Raw genomic sequence first — 13,668 nt, forward strand, 5'->3', positions numbered from 1 at the left:
GTGTCTTCAAGAGTAAAATGTTGGGTGAGCACCAGAGTAGCCCAGGAAAGCTTTCTGGTGGTGGAGGCAGAGTTAGGAGACTTTAACAGAGAAGGCGGGAGGCACACATCTTTGGTACAGGGGGCCTAGGTGCAGTGTGAAGATGGGTGGGAAGGAGAGCTTTGGGTGGAGGCTCAAGCAAGAAAAGGCTGTCCATGTCCTCCATCAGGGAGTCAGGGACTCCCTGGGCTGGGTTGAGAGCGGATACCACTTGACATTTTCGGTGCAATTTGGACTTGAAGTACAAGATCAGTCAGGATGTGGGATTGTAGTCCCCCCCCCCCAACCCCACCCCATTCCCTCACTTCCTTTCACTCCCAGGCAGAGGTGGGGGCCTGCCAGCTGCTGGCCCTCTTCGCGCCTGACAGGCGGCCTCCTGCTTCTGGCGGCCATGCGGAGAGACTGCCGATTTGGAAGGCAACATAGAACCCAAGCCAAAACCCACAGGCTGTGCTGAAGAGGACCCAGCCTAGGGATGAGTTATGACAAACTCAGAACCCTTCATGACCGGATGTGCCATATGGAATAGCTAGGGCTCAGACTCGGGGCAAGGATGCGTCTGTGGCCTGGCTGTCAGGAAGCAAATCAAAACTGCAGCTAGAGGCCAGACCCTGAAGGGCTGAGCATCATCGGGGCTGGCAAGGTCCCCTGCTGAGGCATCCTGTGGTCAGCAGGGCCATGGGAGGATGATCCTTAAGAGTCTGCTGGACACAGACAGGGCTAGCCAGGCAGGGTCAAGGGTTCAAGGCCCAGGGAGACCCGTCTTATAAGATGGTTTTGTGATACTCTTTACCCCAGAGCAAGCCAGTGTAACCCTTAGCCCTGAGCTCAACACACTTCCCCTGGCAGAGGCTGAGCCTTCTGCCAAGAACTTGGGACTTATTCAGTTTAAAGCCTCCCCAGAGGCTGAGAGGAGGCAGGTCACTCCCTCTGCCATTCTGCTCCTGCAGAAAGCCTGCTGACCCAGCAGAGGTTTTCTGTCTTTTTTTGTGTGGTGGCCCATCATCTGCCTGTGTCCCCTGTTAACTTCCTCCAACCTTCCAGCCCTATCTCTGTGCACACTGGACCCACTCTCCTGGGAGTCTGGGAGCAGAGCAGAAGTAGAGATGTGCTAGGGCATGCTGGCCTGCAGGGCAGAGACTATAAAGCCAGGCCTTAGAAGAGAGACTGGTGGGGAGGCCTCTGAGACAGCTGCTGTTGTGGGGGCACACTGGAGACAGGCCAGGAGGAACAGAGAGGCTCCAGAGTGGTTAAGTCCAGGCGCACCCTACTGCTAGCACAGTGAGGTATGAAGAGAGTCACACATGCCCTTGAGACTGAAGGACCTTTAAGAGAGGCACAGGGCTGGCTGCTTCTAAAGCAACACAGAAGATGGGTCCCTGGAAGAGGAGACACTGAGCTAGTATTTGAAGCAAGGGAGGGGCAGGAATGTTTTGGAAGCAGTGCCTTGGGTAGGAGCAGTGGTGGGGTTTAGGGACATGGCAGGAAGAGCAATAGCCCCTCCCTCAGGCTCTCTGCAGGGGATCACTGCTCTGTGAGTTCCAGGTGGGGAAGCCAGGCTGCCTTGTGTGCAGAGAGGCCTGAGCCCTTGTGAAGAGCTGATGGCCCCTTTGGCCTTTGCCGTCTCCGTTCTTCCTCCCCATCTTGTCTCATCCTTCTTCTGTGCCCTCCTTGGCCCATCTTCCCTCCCACCTCTTCTGAGTCTTCCTCTCCCTCCCCCTCCCATCTTTTTTTTTTTTTTTTTTTTGGTCTGGAGAACAAAGGCATTTCAGGCTGCCAAGGGGAATGAGTTCAAAGAAACTGCAATTTTAGATTTCCTGAGAATTGGCAGTGCGCATGGGCACATGTTAGCAAGAACGCATGCGTGCGTGCACACACATGGCAGGCGAAGTGTTGGGGCTCCTTGCTAGTGGGACTCTTACAACTGGGAACCTATATAGAGGAAGACCTTATCCAGGGGCTGGGGATTTGACTGTCCAAAGGACACTGCTAGTTGTTCCTCTTCTGCTGCGAGGTAAGGGATACTCTGGTTGAGGGCTGCATATCCTTTGTGGCCCCCAACAAAATGGTGGTTCAACCAGTTACCCTTAGGCACCTTCCCAAATCTTGGAGGCAGCAGGGGGATATACAGTTTACACTGAGACCTAGTCCAGTTTCGCTCCTGTACCCCAGCATCCACTAGAAGGGAAACATTTGGTGTTTTGCAATCAGGAAAATAAGCCCAGTGCCCCCCATCCCTCTTCTCCTCCCCCAAGGCCTTAATTTGAAACACTATTTTCCTGGGAAGTGTAATTAGACCAGCATGTTGTTCCTAATGAGCGGGGTGGGGCCGACGGATGATGGAGCCTCCTGCTGCCTGGCTGCCCCCTTCCTGCAGCTCCCCAAGGAACCAGAATGGTCCCCTTTGGGTGAGGTGGGAAGTCTGAGGGCTACTGGGGACAGGACAGTCTAGTTGGCTGCAGAGGTATGTCAACACCTGCCCTGCCCTGGATAGGAACATCTGTCTAGTGTCACCAATGACTAGGAATGTATCTGGGCCTTCAGCAATCTGTGCTGAATTGGCCATGGGGCTATGTGGGTTGAGAGGAGTCTAAGGATGGCTTCTGTTGGTGGGAGGAGACCCTCAACTGTTCCTGGATATCTGGGTCTGAGTTAGCTTGACCGGCACCCTGCCCACCTATGAATCCCCACTTGTAGGTGGTCCCAGGTTTATGCAGTCTTCAGGACAGGCATAGGAGTTGGGTTAATATGGCTGCCTGTGATTAGGTTTGTGGTATTGACTTGTCCTTGGGGTCTGAACTCCTCAGTCCCAGTCACCCGCGAGACAGCCAATCAGACACTTTGGTTGCGTTTGCAGTTTGGCCCTCCCTTCCTAGTGATCTGGTGCAGTTATGTCCTGCTTTGTTAAGTGTCCCAGTACCCATACTGTTCTGGAGAGACAGATTTGGGCCCCATAGGTAGGCTGAACCAGGAGGAATACTTAAGAAGGGCAGTATTCCTGAGATGTAGAAGCTGGCAACATGGCTCAGGCTCACTATTACCTCTTGAGTGAGATGAACAAAGGACGGTTAGGTTCATTGGAACTGTGCGAGAAATTGTGTGTGTGTGTGTGTGTGTGTGTGTGTGTGTGTGTGTGTGTGTGTATTTGTGTAGGGTGTGTGTGTGTGTGTGTGTGTCTGGATGTGTTATAGGAGTCATCTAGGTATAACAGATGTCAGAGAACAAGGCTATAAAAAGTTTCTAGAGTGTTTGGAGAAATTGGGGGAAAGGTGAGTTTTGCCCTGAAGGATGTACCAGGTTCTAGAAGGTGGTATAGAAAACTGTCTCAGCCATGAGCAGGCACACCTAGCAAGGGCTCAGAGAGGACCTGATGATGATGGCAGAGCAGGTAGCAGTACAGTCAAGGAGAGCCACTTCTTTGCCTGCTCCTATCTCTGCTGAATCCCCTTCCCTTACTCCTGTATCTTCTCACAGTCATTGCTTAGTAATTCAGAGTTGCTGGGTAGCTAGGGACAATGACCAACAGAGAAATGGCTCGGGGTAATTGGTGTATCTTTCAATGGGTTGAAGGTCGGTGGACAGAGGATATGGGGGCCATGGAGACACTGGAACATAATAAGCTTAGGTCACCAAAGAAAATTTAAATGATGTATATAGTCCAAGCAGGAAGTGGCCATATGAAGAGGGACAGATTGTATTCCAGACAGATGGATGGCGAGTGCTGAGTCCCAAGGTTAAAGAGAATACAGCGCCTCTACTTAAGAAGGGCAGTATTCCAGAGGTGGCTAGTCACTCTTCAGGAATCCTGAAGGGAAAAGTCATGTGGTGAGAGACGCAACAGTGGCTGGAAGATGAGGGGTCTTGGGGGCCTCTTCAGACTTTTCAAGTGTCTTGAGGACAGGGTCCCTTGAGTAACATATCCTAACCTCATGCCCACAGAGTGTCATAGGCTTTGTTAGCTGAGGGTGTGGGCAGAATTGGAAGCATAGAGACCACAGAGTGGATCACTGGACATCAGGAAGGAGAAAGGAAACTTGTGGATGAGGGGGCTGGAGGGAAAGAGAGGGGAGGGAGGAGGGAGAGGGAAGGGGAGCAAGAGAGAACACACATGATAGAGATTTAGGGAAAGGGTCAACGGTGCTTGGTGACCATAGTAAGGCAGGAAGGGGGAGACAAGGGTGGCACTGGTTGTCGTGGTGGGTGCTGGGAGTGATGTATGAGATAACATTGAAGGGAGCAGCTTTTTGGGGAGATGGATAAAAATGTTATCATGGACAAGGTAAGTGTGAGAGGCCACCAGGAAGGAGGCTTGGGCCAATTGAGTAGAAAGATGCTAGGAATGGGGCTGTGGGGTTAGGGGGGACACAAGGGACAGAATGTCTCTGAGCAAAGATGACAGCTTTTCAGGGCTCAGGAAGGAAGGGGTGGAGGTGGCCTGGCAGGTCCATCCTTGAGAGGAAGAGGGAATTGAGTAGGTGGCTTTGGAAGAGACACTGAGATCAGCTGGCAAGTGCCGACATGTGATGGGAGAGGTGAGACTCTACAAGTGACCTTGGGTTGCCGATCTTGACTTGGGAGAGAAGTTTCCAGGGAAGAGGTGCTGTAGCAAAGGCAGAGGGCAGAGAGGAGGAGGCTGGAGGCAGGGGGGAGGACTCAGAGAAACAGTGTGGATGGATAGAGAACCCTGGGGTGGGAAGGCAGATATGGAAGGAAGGGCAAAGGACCGGAAGGCTGGGGTGAGATGGGGTCGGGGACCTGGAGAACACCAGGGACTGGGTGCATAGTCACAGCTCTGGGTAGTGTGGCACATATGACACAGCATTGTACTGGATGGTGTCTTCCAGGCTGGGCAGAGAAGGCCATCAGGAGCCGGATCCTGAGCATCTGAAGCCAAGTGGCATAGGGCGGGAATGTTACTGGAGGCCCGGGGACAGTATGGTGGGCAGAGACAGTGTTGGGATGAGAGTGGTGTCCTCACGCTAAGGAAGTGGTCCCTGGGTGTCCTCTAACCTCTGTCTCTGCTTCTCTCCCTCCTGCCTCCACGTGGCTGGCTCCACAGCTATGCACGCCTGCCTTCTTCCTGCAGGGCTTCCTTCGGACGAGCACGGTACTATACTAACGCTTAACCTGCTTGGGCTCCCTTGCCTTCATCCTGCTTGAGAAGTGGGCTCCCACTGTGGGGAGTCGAGTTCTCAGGCCTTACAGAGGATGCCATCACTGCAGTGCTCCGGGGAGCTAGAAAGGAAGGTGGAGCCTAGCCCACAGCTAGCTGATGGTTTTCTGTGGTGATTGTCAAAGAAATGGGTGACTGGTGAGGGAGATTGTCCTGCCTCCTCATTTGGCAAAGCTTAGAGGCAAACACTTTCAGTTGTCAACCCCTGCCTTTTGGCCTTAGTCCCACAGTAGCTTGGGCATCAGCCATAGAGGGTTAAGAATATACTGCACAAAGCTTAGCCCTTAAAATAGGCCACCCTGCTGCATAGCCACCTGCAAATGCAGCTCATGGCTGGTGTCTTGGTGCCGCCTGGGGTTCTGTTAGCAGCCCGGCTTCTATTGTGGTTGTGCAGGGTCTCTGGGGCACCTCTCTTGGGTTATGTGGTGGGCACAGCTCTCGTGCAGGTGTGCACAGAGGCAGCTCTGACTGTCACTCTTCCTATACCATGTCACCTTCTGTGTGGGCTAGGAGGAAACTAGCCCGCTTCTACCTTTGCCCTGGTGGTTTAAGGGCAGCTTTAAAGCCAACATTGTTCTGCAAGATGCTCCTTAAGTGACCCTCGGAAGAACAATTGGAACTCAGTGGTAAAAACCATGGTGCCGACAGCAATGGCAGTCATAATTACCGTCACACCACTTACCAAGTGCTGTCTGGTGCCAGATACTCCTCTTGTTCATCTTCTCATTTAATTCTCAGAGTGACTGCTCAGCATATTGTTATTCCCTGTCTCTATGAGGACACTGAGTCACTGCTGCTGACTAACCTGCCCAGGCTCACACAGAGTTCAGGGCTGTCTGCTCCTGGACCTGAGGTCCTTATTACCATGGCTCTGGGTGGCGTGGACCACCGGGCAGGAGGTGGCCTGGGCTTGCTGTGAAATTTGATGTAGGCAGGAGGAAGTTGGTCTTTTTCTCTGTTCCTGCGGCTCTTGTCATTCGTGTTGGCAAATGCCTGTTGATACAGCGTTCTTTCCGAAACAAGGCTGTCGGAGAGTAAGCCAGGTAGTTGAGATGCTTATTAAAGCACAGCCCGTTTGGTTATAGTTCACCTTTGTAACATCAAGACCTCCCTGTGTTGATGTGCTGTATGGGCAACGTGCAATGATGGTATATCAAGGAGGAATAGATTCTAGTACAACCTGTACTTGCATTTATTCTGAAGGTTTCCCACTAGGTGGCAGTGAAGTGTCTTGACCTAATAAACTTATAAAATACATGGAGTCAAAAGTCTTAAGAAAAGGGCATTTTACGTTAATTTGCCTAGTAGTGCTGGTGAGCATTTGTGTGCTCCAGACGTTCTTCTTGTATGGTGCAGATTCTCAGCTCTCGTGCTAGTGGCTGGCTAGAGATTAACCTCTGCTACCGCACATGGGAAGAGGCTGAGTGACAGAAAGGAGGGGTCACCTTTCTCGCCTTGCGAATGGTAGAGCTCGTGTTCACACCCAAAGTCACCATGTTCTGAGATCACACGCCTCTCTATTGCCTTATGTGCCATGCTCCCCGCATAAGCTCTTGGTGATTCCTGCCCAGCTCATTTTGGAACCCCTGAGCAGGCCAGTATTACCATATGCCTCACACATCCCAGGTCTGTGCTGGTAGTGGAGCCTCCTCTGGGGCACTGATGGTGCTCCATGTCATATAAGGACAGTGGCCACACATCGCTGTGTCTCATTTGCCATTGCTCTTTTCTTCCTGGCTTCCTATGAGGATGCTCTGTCCTTGTGGAATACAGATGTGACAATAGGGTTGGGGGTTGGAGAGTGTCTGGGTGGAAACCAGGGTGTGTCTCAGATGGGGGGGGCAGGGCAGGAGAGCCAGGGTTGGGGGGATGTGACTGAGAGACTGAAATAGATGGGCCGGATGGGGCAGGATGGTCTGCGTGCTTGTATCAGCATGAATACATCCATGTGAGCACACATGTGTGCAGAACACACAGGTAGCTCAATGGTGAGCCTGTGTGGTGGGAGGACCGCCTAGCCCTTGTGCAAAGATGTGCTCGTCCTGATCCTGGACAGGATGGTGTCCAGCTGAGAGGCTACTCCTGCACCCTCATTTCTACTATCCATTTGTCTGCCTCAAACTCTGTCCTCCATTCCTGTGTCTCTCGATGCATGCCATTGCTTTTTGCTGGCCTGCCTGTTCTTATTCCACTGCCTTGGCCTCCCCCCACACTGTGGTCTTTTTCACTTTTGCTGTCTCCTGCAGACGGAGGACACAGATTTGCCTTACCCACCACCTCAAAGGGAGGCCAACATCTACATGGTTCCCCAGAACATTAAGCCAGCTCTCCAACGTACTGCCATTGAGGTGAGCCTGGTTGTGGGTCAGGGGCCACCAGCCTGGTCTTCCCACTTCCTGCCTCAGACGTGCTCAGCGGCTCTCTCTCCCCTTCCTCTGTCCTTAGATCCTGGCCTGGGGCCTGCGGAACATGAAGAGCTATCAGATGGCCAGCATCTCTTCCCCCAGCCTCGTGGTGGAGTGTGGTGGGCAGACAGTGCAGTCCTGTGTCATCAGAAACCTTCGGAAGAACCCCAACTTTGATGTCTGTACTCTCTTCATGGAAGTGGTGAGCCTTACCTCCTCGCTGTTCCCTTCCAGAGTCCTGAGGGGTAGAGTGACCTCTTGATCTCGGCACCCCTGGGGTTCAGCTCCAGCTCCCAGAAGGGCCCAGGTTGTGTGTGTGTGTGTGTGTGTGTGTGTGTGTGTGTGAGTCATATCATCTTTGCACTCTGCTACCCTATGAATATAGGAATTACTTCTTGCCTCATTGAAGGCTTTGTCCTATGTGCAGTACACAGCCTTGTTGCCTGATTCTGGGTCAGGAGACGCCTCAGGAGCCATTCTCAGTATGTCTCCTTTAGGGAAGGCTTTCACTGCTAGGCTCCTCCCGGGACCCCCAGGGCTGGCCTTCAGCCATTCCTCCCAGGTTTCCCTGCCTGGTTCTGTCTTAGCTTGAGCCCTTCAGGGAAACTTCAATCTCCAGTCCTCAGCTCCCCAGTTCTTGTTCCTCAAGCCTCTGTCCTGGCCATTGGGCCCTCAGCTGTCAGCTCCATCTCACCTTTCAGTTTCCTTTTCCTTAGCCCTGGCCTCCAAAGCCCCAGTTCTCATTGCTCCCCTAGTTCTCAGCTTTAGCCCCCAAACCTCCAGACCCTGGCCCCTGAATCCTGAGTCTTGTAGCCTGTGGATTTTCAACCATCACCCCCCTGCCCCAAGCACTTAGCTTTCTAGCTTTTGATTCTGCAGTCCTTTATCTCCAGCCATAAGCTCTCAGGCCCTGCCCCTGAGTTTTGAGTCCTCTCCTCCAATTCCCCAGCTTCTGATCCCTTAATGCTCATCCCCAGGTCCTCAGTGCCTGGCCTCTGAGCTCTTACCCTTGCCTCCCCTTCCTCAGCCCTGGCTCTCCTGGTCTGAAGCCTCAGCTCTCAGGGTCCCAGCACTTGACTACCCAGCTTCCATCCCCCATAGTCTTCAAATCTGACCCATTGTGGCCTTAGTCCATGGTCTCCCAATCCTTGCTCCTGTCCTCACTGGTCTCCTAGCTTCTGACCGCTCAACCCCCAGCATCCCCACCCCAGCCCCAAGTTCTCAGCCCCAGTCCCTGCCCCCGACTACTCCCAGTCCCCTGCCATTGACCCTTGACTCTCAATCTTTGGCCTCCCAGTTTTCAGACCTCTAGTCCTCAGCCCCGCCCCCAGCCCTAAGCCCTGAACCCTGAGTTTCCCACCCCTTATCCCTCTAGTCCTTACCCCCCAGTCTTCTCCAGCTCCCTGGGCTGCTGAGGCCCAGTGGCCGGTGTAAGTCAAGTCTGAGAGAAGGAAAATGGTTTGCGAGATGAAAGCACACTAGAAATTCCAGGCCCAGTGGCTGTCAACGGGAGCCTTCTCTTGGCGCAGCCGAGACGCCACTGAAGGAGTGCATATAAATTATTTCAAGTTGTGTTCAAAGTGCTTTTGGGGTGGGGGGAGAAGAATCTAGGTCTGCAAGCCAACTCCCGAGTATCCACTTGGGGGGGACTGTCTGTAAGAAATGTTGAGCTGCAGCCCAACTCCCCCACCTCTGCCACCCCCTCCTCCCACCCCTCCCCCCTCCTCCCAGGCAGTGCAGGTTCAGAGAAAATAGACTTGCTTAGACTTCAGGCTGACCTGGGTGTGTTTGGAAGTAAAGCTATGGGAAAACCTGCCTTCACACACAGCAGCTGAGGCCGGACAGAAAGGTGTGTGGCCTGTCCCATTGACCAGCACCTGGGCTGCTGGCCACCATTTTGGACTTTGGACTCTTGTGGACTCTCTGTGGGTTCAGAGTCACTTTCTGTTCTTTGGTCCTGTCTATGAGAACTCTCCCTCACTCCTTCTCCTGGGAATTCCCAGAAATGACCTGGAGGCCATGTTTAGAGCATCCCTCTTCTCCTCTCCAGATGTTACCCAGAGAGGACCTCTACTGTCCACCTATTGTGGTCAAGGTCATTGATAATCGCCAGTTTGGCCGCCGGCCAGTTGTGGGTCAGTGTACCATTCGCTCCCTGGAGAACTTCCTGTGCGACCCATACTCAGCAGAGAGTCCATCCCCACAGGGTGGCCCAGGTAAGGAGCCTTTGCTGAGCTGGCCCAGTCATTTTTCCCTTGGGTTGGCACATCTGGACCAAGTGACCTCCTACTTGTGGGTGGGAAGCATGGTTCAAAATAGAGGGAAGAAGTAGAGGGAAGGGAATGGATGGGGAACATGGGAGATGAGAGAGATAGAATCAAGAAAGAGAAGGGCTGGGGACAGAAACTCCTCTGCCAGTGTGAGGGGAGGTGAGATTGTGGGGTCTGGTGACAGTCCCCTGGCTGAGTCCCTCATAGATGCAGACTTGCTTCCCTGCAGATGATGTGAGCTTACTCAGCCCCGGGGAAGATGTGCTGATTGACATCGATGACAAGGAGCCTCTCATTCCTGTCCAGGTAGGATAAATGAGATGTCAGCTTCCTTCTGCCCCATACCCTGTATTCCTCATTCTCTCTAGCCCCTCCCCTACTCTTTGCTATGGTATAGCCACTATACACATCCCTTTATACCCTGGTGGCTGGGTGCTGCTTGGTGGAAGGACATGGGTGGGAACTTTCATTGTGATGGGGGAAGGGTTGTGTAGTCCTTAGGGTAAGATCTAACCTTTTTTCTGGAAGCATGTGGGGGAAAAATGGAACATCTACCTTATGGCTGCATTGAAGGCCTGAGATCCCTCAGTGAGAAGGGATACAGAAGGGAGTGTCTCTTCTTTGAAGGAAGATTAGTCGCTGATCTCATGCTTGGCAGTGCCTTGGAGGTATCTTAGAGAGAGCGGCTTGCTTAGTTTAGGACTATAGTATATCTTTCTTATCCTCCACCTCTAGGACCAAGAAGGGAGGATTTGGGGGAGGGGCAGGTAATCAGTCATCCTTTTGCTGGGCACTCTGCAACTTAGGGCCTGCTGGTGAGCACATGACACACCAAGGCAAGTGTCAGGAAGCCTTTTCCTGAAGGGAGCATTGTTCTTGTCTTGAGCTGTGGATGTGCTCTGTCTGCATCCCATTCAGTACTTGCCTCAAGAAAGGCGAAGAAGCCCTACTGTGAAGACTGGCCTTGAACTTGTCTAGGATGTCACCCTCCTCTGTGACTGCATGCAGACTCACACACTTAATGCCTTGGGTGCTCTTAGAGCTTCAGACTACCTGAGGCAGAGCCTCCCAGCCTGTATGATGGTACCCTATCCTCAGACTGCAGTGGATAGATAGGTGGATGGTTGCATAGATGGATGGAGAGACAGGTGACCTTCGGCAAGGCACTGTGCTCTTCAAGTCACCTACTAAATCTTAGCCTTGCACGTGAGAGCAAAGCTGAGTGCTGAGACAGCCTCAAGATCCCCAGAGCTTAGCTCTGAAGTTTCCCTGGAGATACTGAGACCAGTTTCTGCCTCTTTTTCAATCTACTACTTCCAGGGTTTGCTCCTGGACTCATGCTACTGTGGAGGCAGGAAATCTTGCTCTGTGTTTTCACAGATGCTGAGAACGAGCCAGAAGCCCCAATTGCTATCTATAGGCCTCTAACACACACCAGGTCTCTGCCTTGCATTCTCTGTGCTGAGACTGTCTTTGCCCCCTGTTCTCTTGCTCAGTCCATTATTTGAGACTCAATTTATCATTGGCCACCACTTCTCTGGCATGATCTTGCCTACAGCATCAGCTCTAGATTCTGCATATCTCTCTGGGTCTCAGCATCTTCTCTGGATTAAATGCAGGACAGCAACCAGGTGCCTTTTTTATGTCCCTAATGTCCAGCACAAGACCTGATTTAGAGAAGGTATTCAGTGAGAATCTGTCTAGATGGCCAGTGGGTGGATGAATGAATGGATGCATAGATAGATGGCTAGATAGATGGAAAGATAGATGGATGGATGAATAGATAGGTGAATAGAGATAGACAGATGGGTAGATATATTAAGGGATGGATGAGTCAATGGGAAAAGAAACAGATGGATAGGTAGATGGATGATGAATGAGCAGACGGGTAGGTAGATGGGTTGATAGGTGAGTGGATGAGTGGATAGAAGGATGGATGGATGGATGGATGGATGGATGGATGGATGGATGCATGAATAGGTAAGTTGATGGGTGGGTAGGTTCATGGATGGACAGGTAGAAGGATTGATGAACAGATGACTGGATGGATAGATAGGTAGATGGATAGATGTGTGAACAGATGGGTAGATGTATGTATGTATATATGTATGCATGCATGTATGTATATATGTATGAATGTATGTATGCATGCATGTATGTATGAATATATGTGTGTATGTATGTATGCATGTATGTATGTATGTATGTATGTATGTATGTATGAATGAATAGACAGAAAACTTGTCCATTGTCTGCATGAGTCTGAGGAAGAATGTCTCCTAGCTGAGAAAGCTGAGTGAAAATTTGGAGAAGGCTCCGCAACAATGTCAGTACAAGTCTGTGCTTTGCTTTCCTTGTTGATGGGTATTTGTAGCTAAGTGAGTCCCAACCCCTGGCTTGCCCCACTGCCCTCGGCTCCTATTTCCTGCCCGCTTCACAGGCCTGTATAAGCTACAAGTATGTGCAGGGCTTCCCAACAAGATTTCTGCTCTCTGTGTGTCACCTTTAGTGTCCACAGGCTTAGATAAAGAGGGACTGTTTTAGTCCTGTTGGCTCCAAGCACAACCAGAGATAGAGAGTGAAGTGGTCAAGGCTAGATTGCCTCCTGGCCCTGACATAATCAGACCAGGACTAGGCTTGTGCAAGAGCCAGACATAGGCTTGTGCTCTGTGTGAGCACATGGGTACTCTGGAGAAGTGGACAGAGAGGTGGGTGCCTAGGAGCTGGGATCCAGGAGATGTGACACATAGGCAAAGCTGGTCTTGCCTAGGTTGGGAGGTAGCAGGAGAAAGATGGTGGTGGTGGTGGTGGAGGAGGAGGAGAAAGAAGAGGAGGGGGAGGAGAAAGAGGAGGAGGAGTAAGAGGAGAAGGAAGAAGAGGAAGAGGAGGAGGAGATGGAGGGGGAGGGGAGAGGGGGGAGGGGGGTCCAGCTTGCTTTGATGGAAGAGGCCTGGGCCACATTCTTACTGAACATACCATCTGGAAGGAACATACCATCTGGGGGAGATGTTATGTGTCTTTACATAATAAGGTTGTGTGTGTGTTTGTATTCCATGCAGGTTTTGGATTAGTAGCTGAGGATGTGGTATGTACACACACACATATAAGATGTGTGTGTGTGTGTGTGTGGTAAGGTGGTTTGTGTATATGTATGTGCATTAAAGAGGTGTATATGTGCTAAGGCTCTGTGTATCTCTGTGTGTGTGTGCATGTGGTGAAGTAGCATGCATGTGGTAAGGTGGTGTATGCATGTGGTAAGATGTTGTGTGTGTGGTAAAGTGTTTGCATGTATGAGGTGAGGTGAGGGAATATGTGTATATATGTGGTATGGTTGGTATGTGTGTGGTGAAGTGGTGTATGCATGTGGTAAGGTGGTGTGTGTGTATGTGGTCTGGTAGTATGTATGTCTATTGTAGGTATGTGCTGATACGTCAGTGGTGGGTATGTGTGTGTGTCTGTGTGGTGAAGTGTGTGTATGTGGTAAGATGCAATGTATTTGCACTTGTGTGGTATGTGTTTTACTGAGGATACACCTGGAAGGTGGCATGGGGAAGCCCTGAGAAGGTGTTGAGGACCTTCTCTCCCATGGTGGGCTGAGGTGCGGGCAGCTCTCAGGCTCAGGCTAATTTGGAGCTCACTGCTCCACTTATAGGCTTCAGGCTGCCATGAAGGTGGAAACACAGTCCCAGAATTGGAGCAGCAAATTATGGCCACAGCCCCAGGGGAACGTGTAATTTCTGCAGCTGCACAGGGCTTTGGTGCTATGTTTAGCCACATGTGT

At 51.7% G+C, this 13,668-nt stretch overlaps 1 protein-coding gene across 28 annotated transcripts in view; it reads left to right on the forward strand.

Annotated features, from left to right (window-relative positions):
- The window catches only part of Dysf (dysferlin), a 202,700-nt gene that overhangs the window by 133,856 nt on the left and 55,176 nt on the right, over positions 1-13,668 (forward strand). For 16 of the 28 annotated variants that reach the window (XM_006506173.4, XM_006506171.4, XM_006506175.4 and 13 more), the window contains 4 exons: positions 7,459-7,560; positions 7,658-7,819; positions 9,668-9,833; positions 10,117-10,193. In XM_006506173.4, coding sequence (XP_006506236.1) covers positions 7,459-7,560; positions 7,658-7,819; positions 9,668-9,833; positions 10,117-10,193 — 507 coding nt within the window. Of the gene's footprint in view, positions 1-5,098; positions 5,147-7,458; positions 7,561-7,657; positions 7,820-9,667; positions 9,834-10,116; positions 10,194-13,668 lie in introns of all 28 variants that reach the window. The other 12 variants (XR_377460.3, XR_377461.3, XM_006506164.4 and 9 more) reach the window with 1 other exon arrangement.

This window comes from Mus musculus, chromosome 6, assembly GCF_000001635.26.
Source record: "Mus musculus strain C57BL/6J chromosome 6, GRCm38.p6 C57BL/6J".
Classification (NCBI taxonomy): Eukaryota; Metazoa; Chordata; class Mammalia; order Rodentia; family Muridae; genus Mus; species Mus musculus.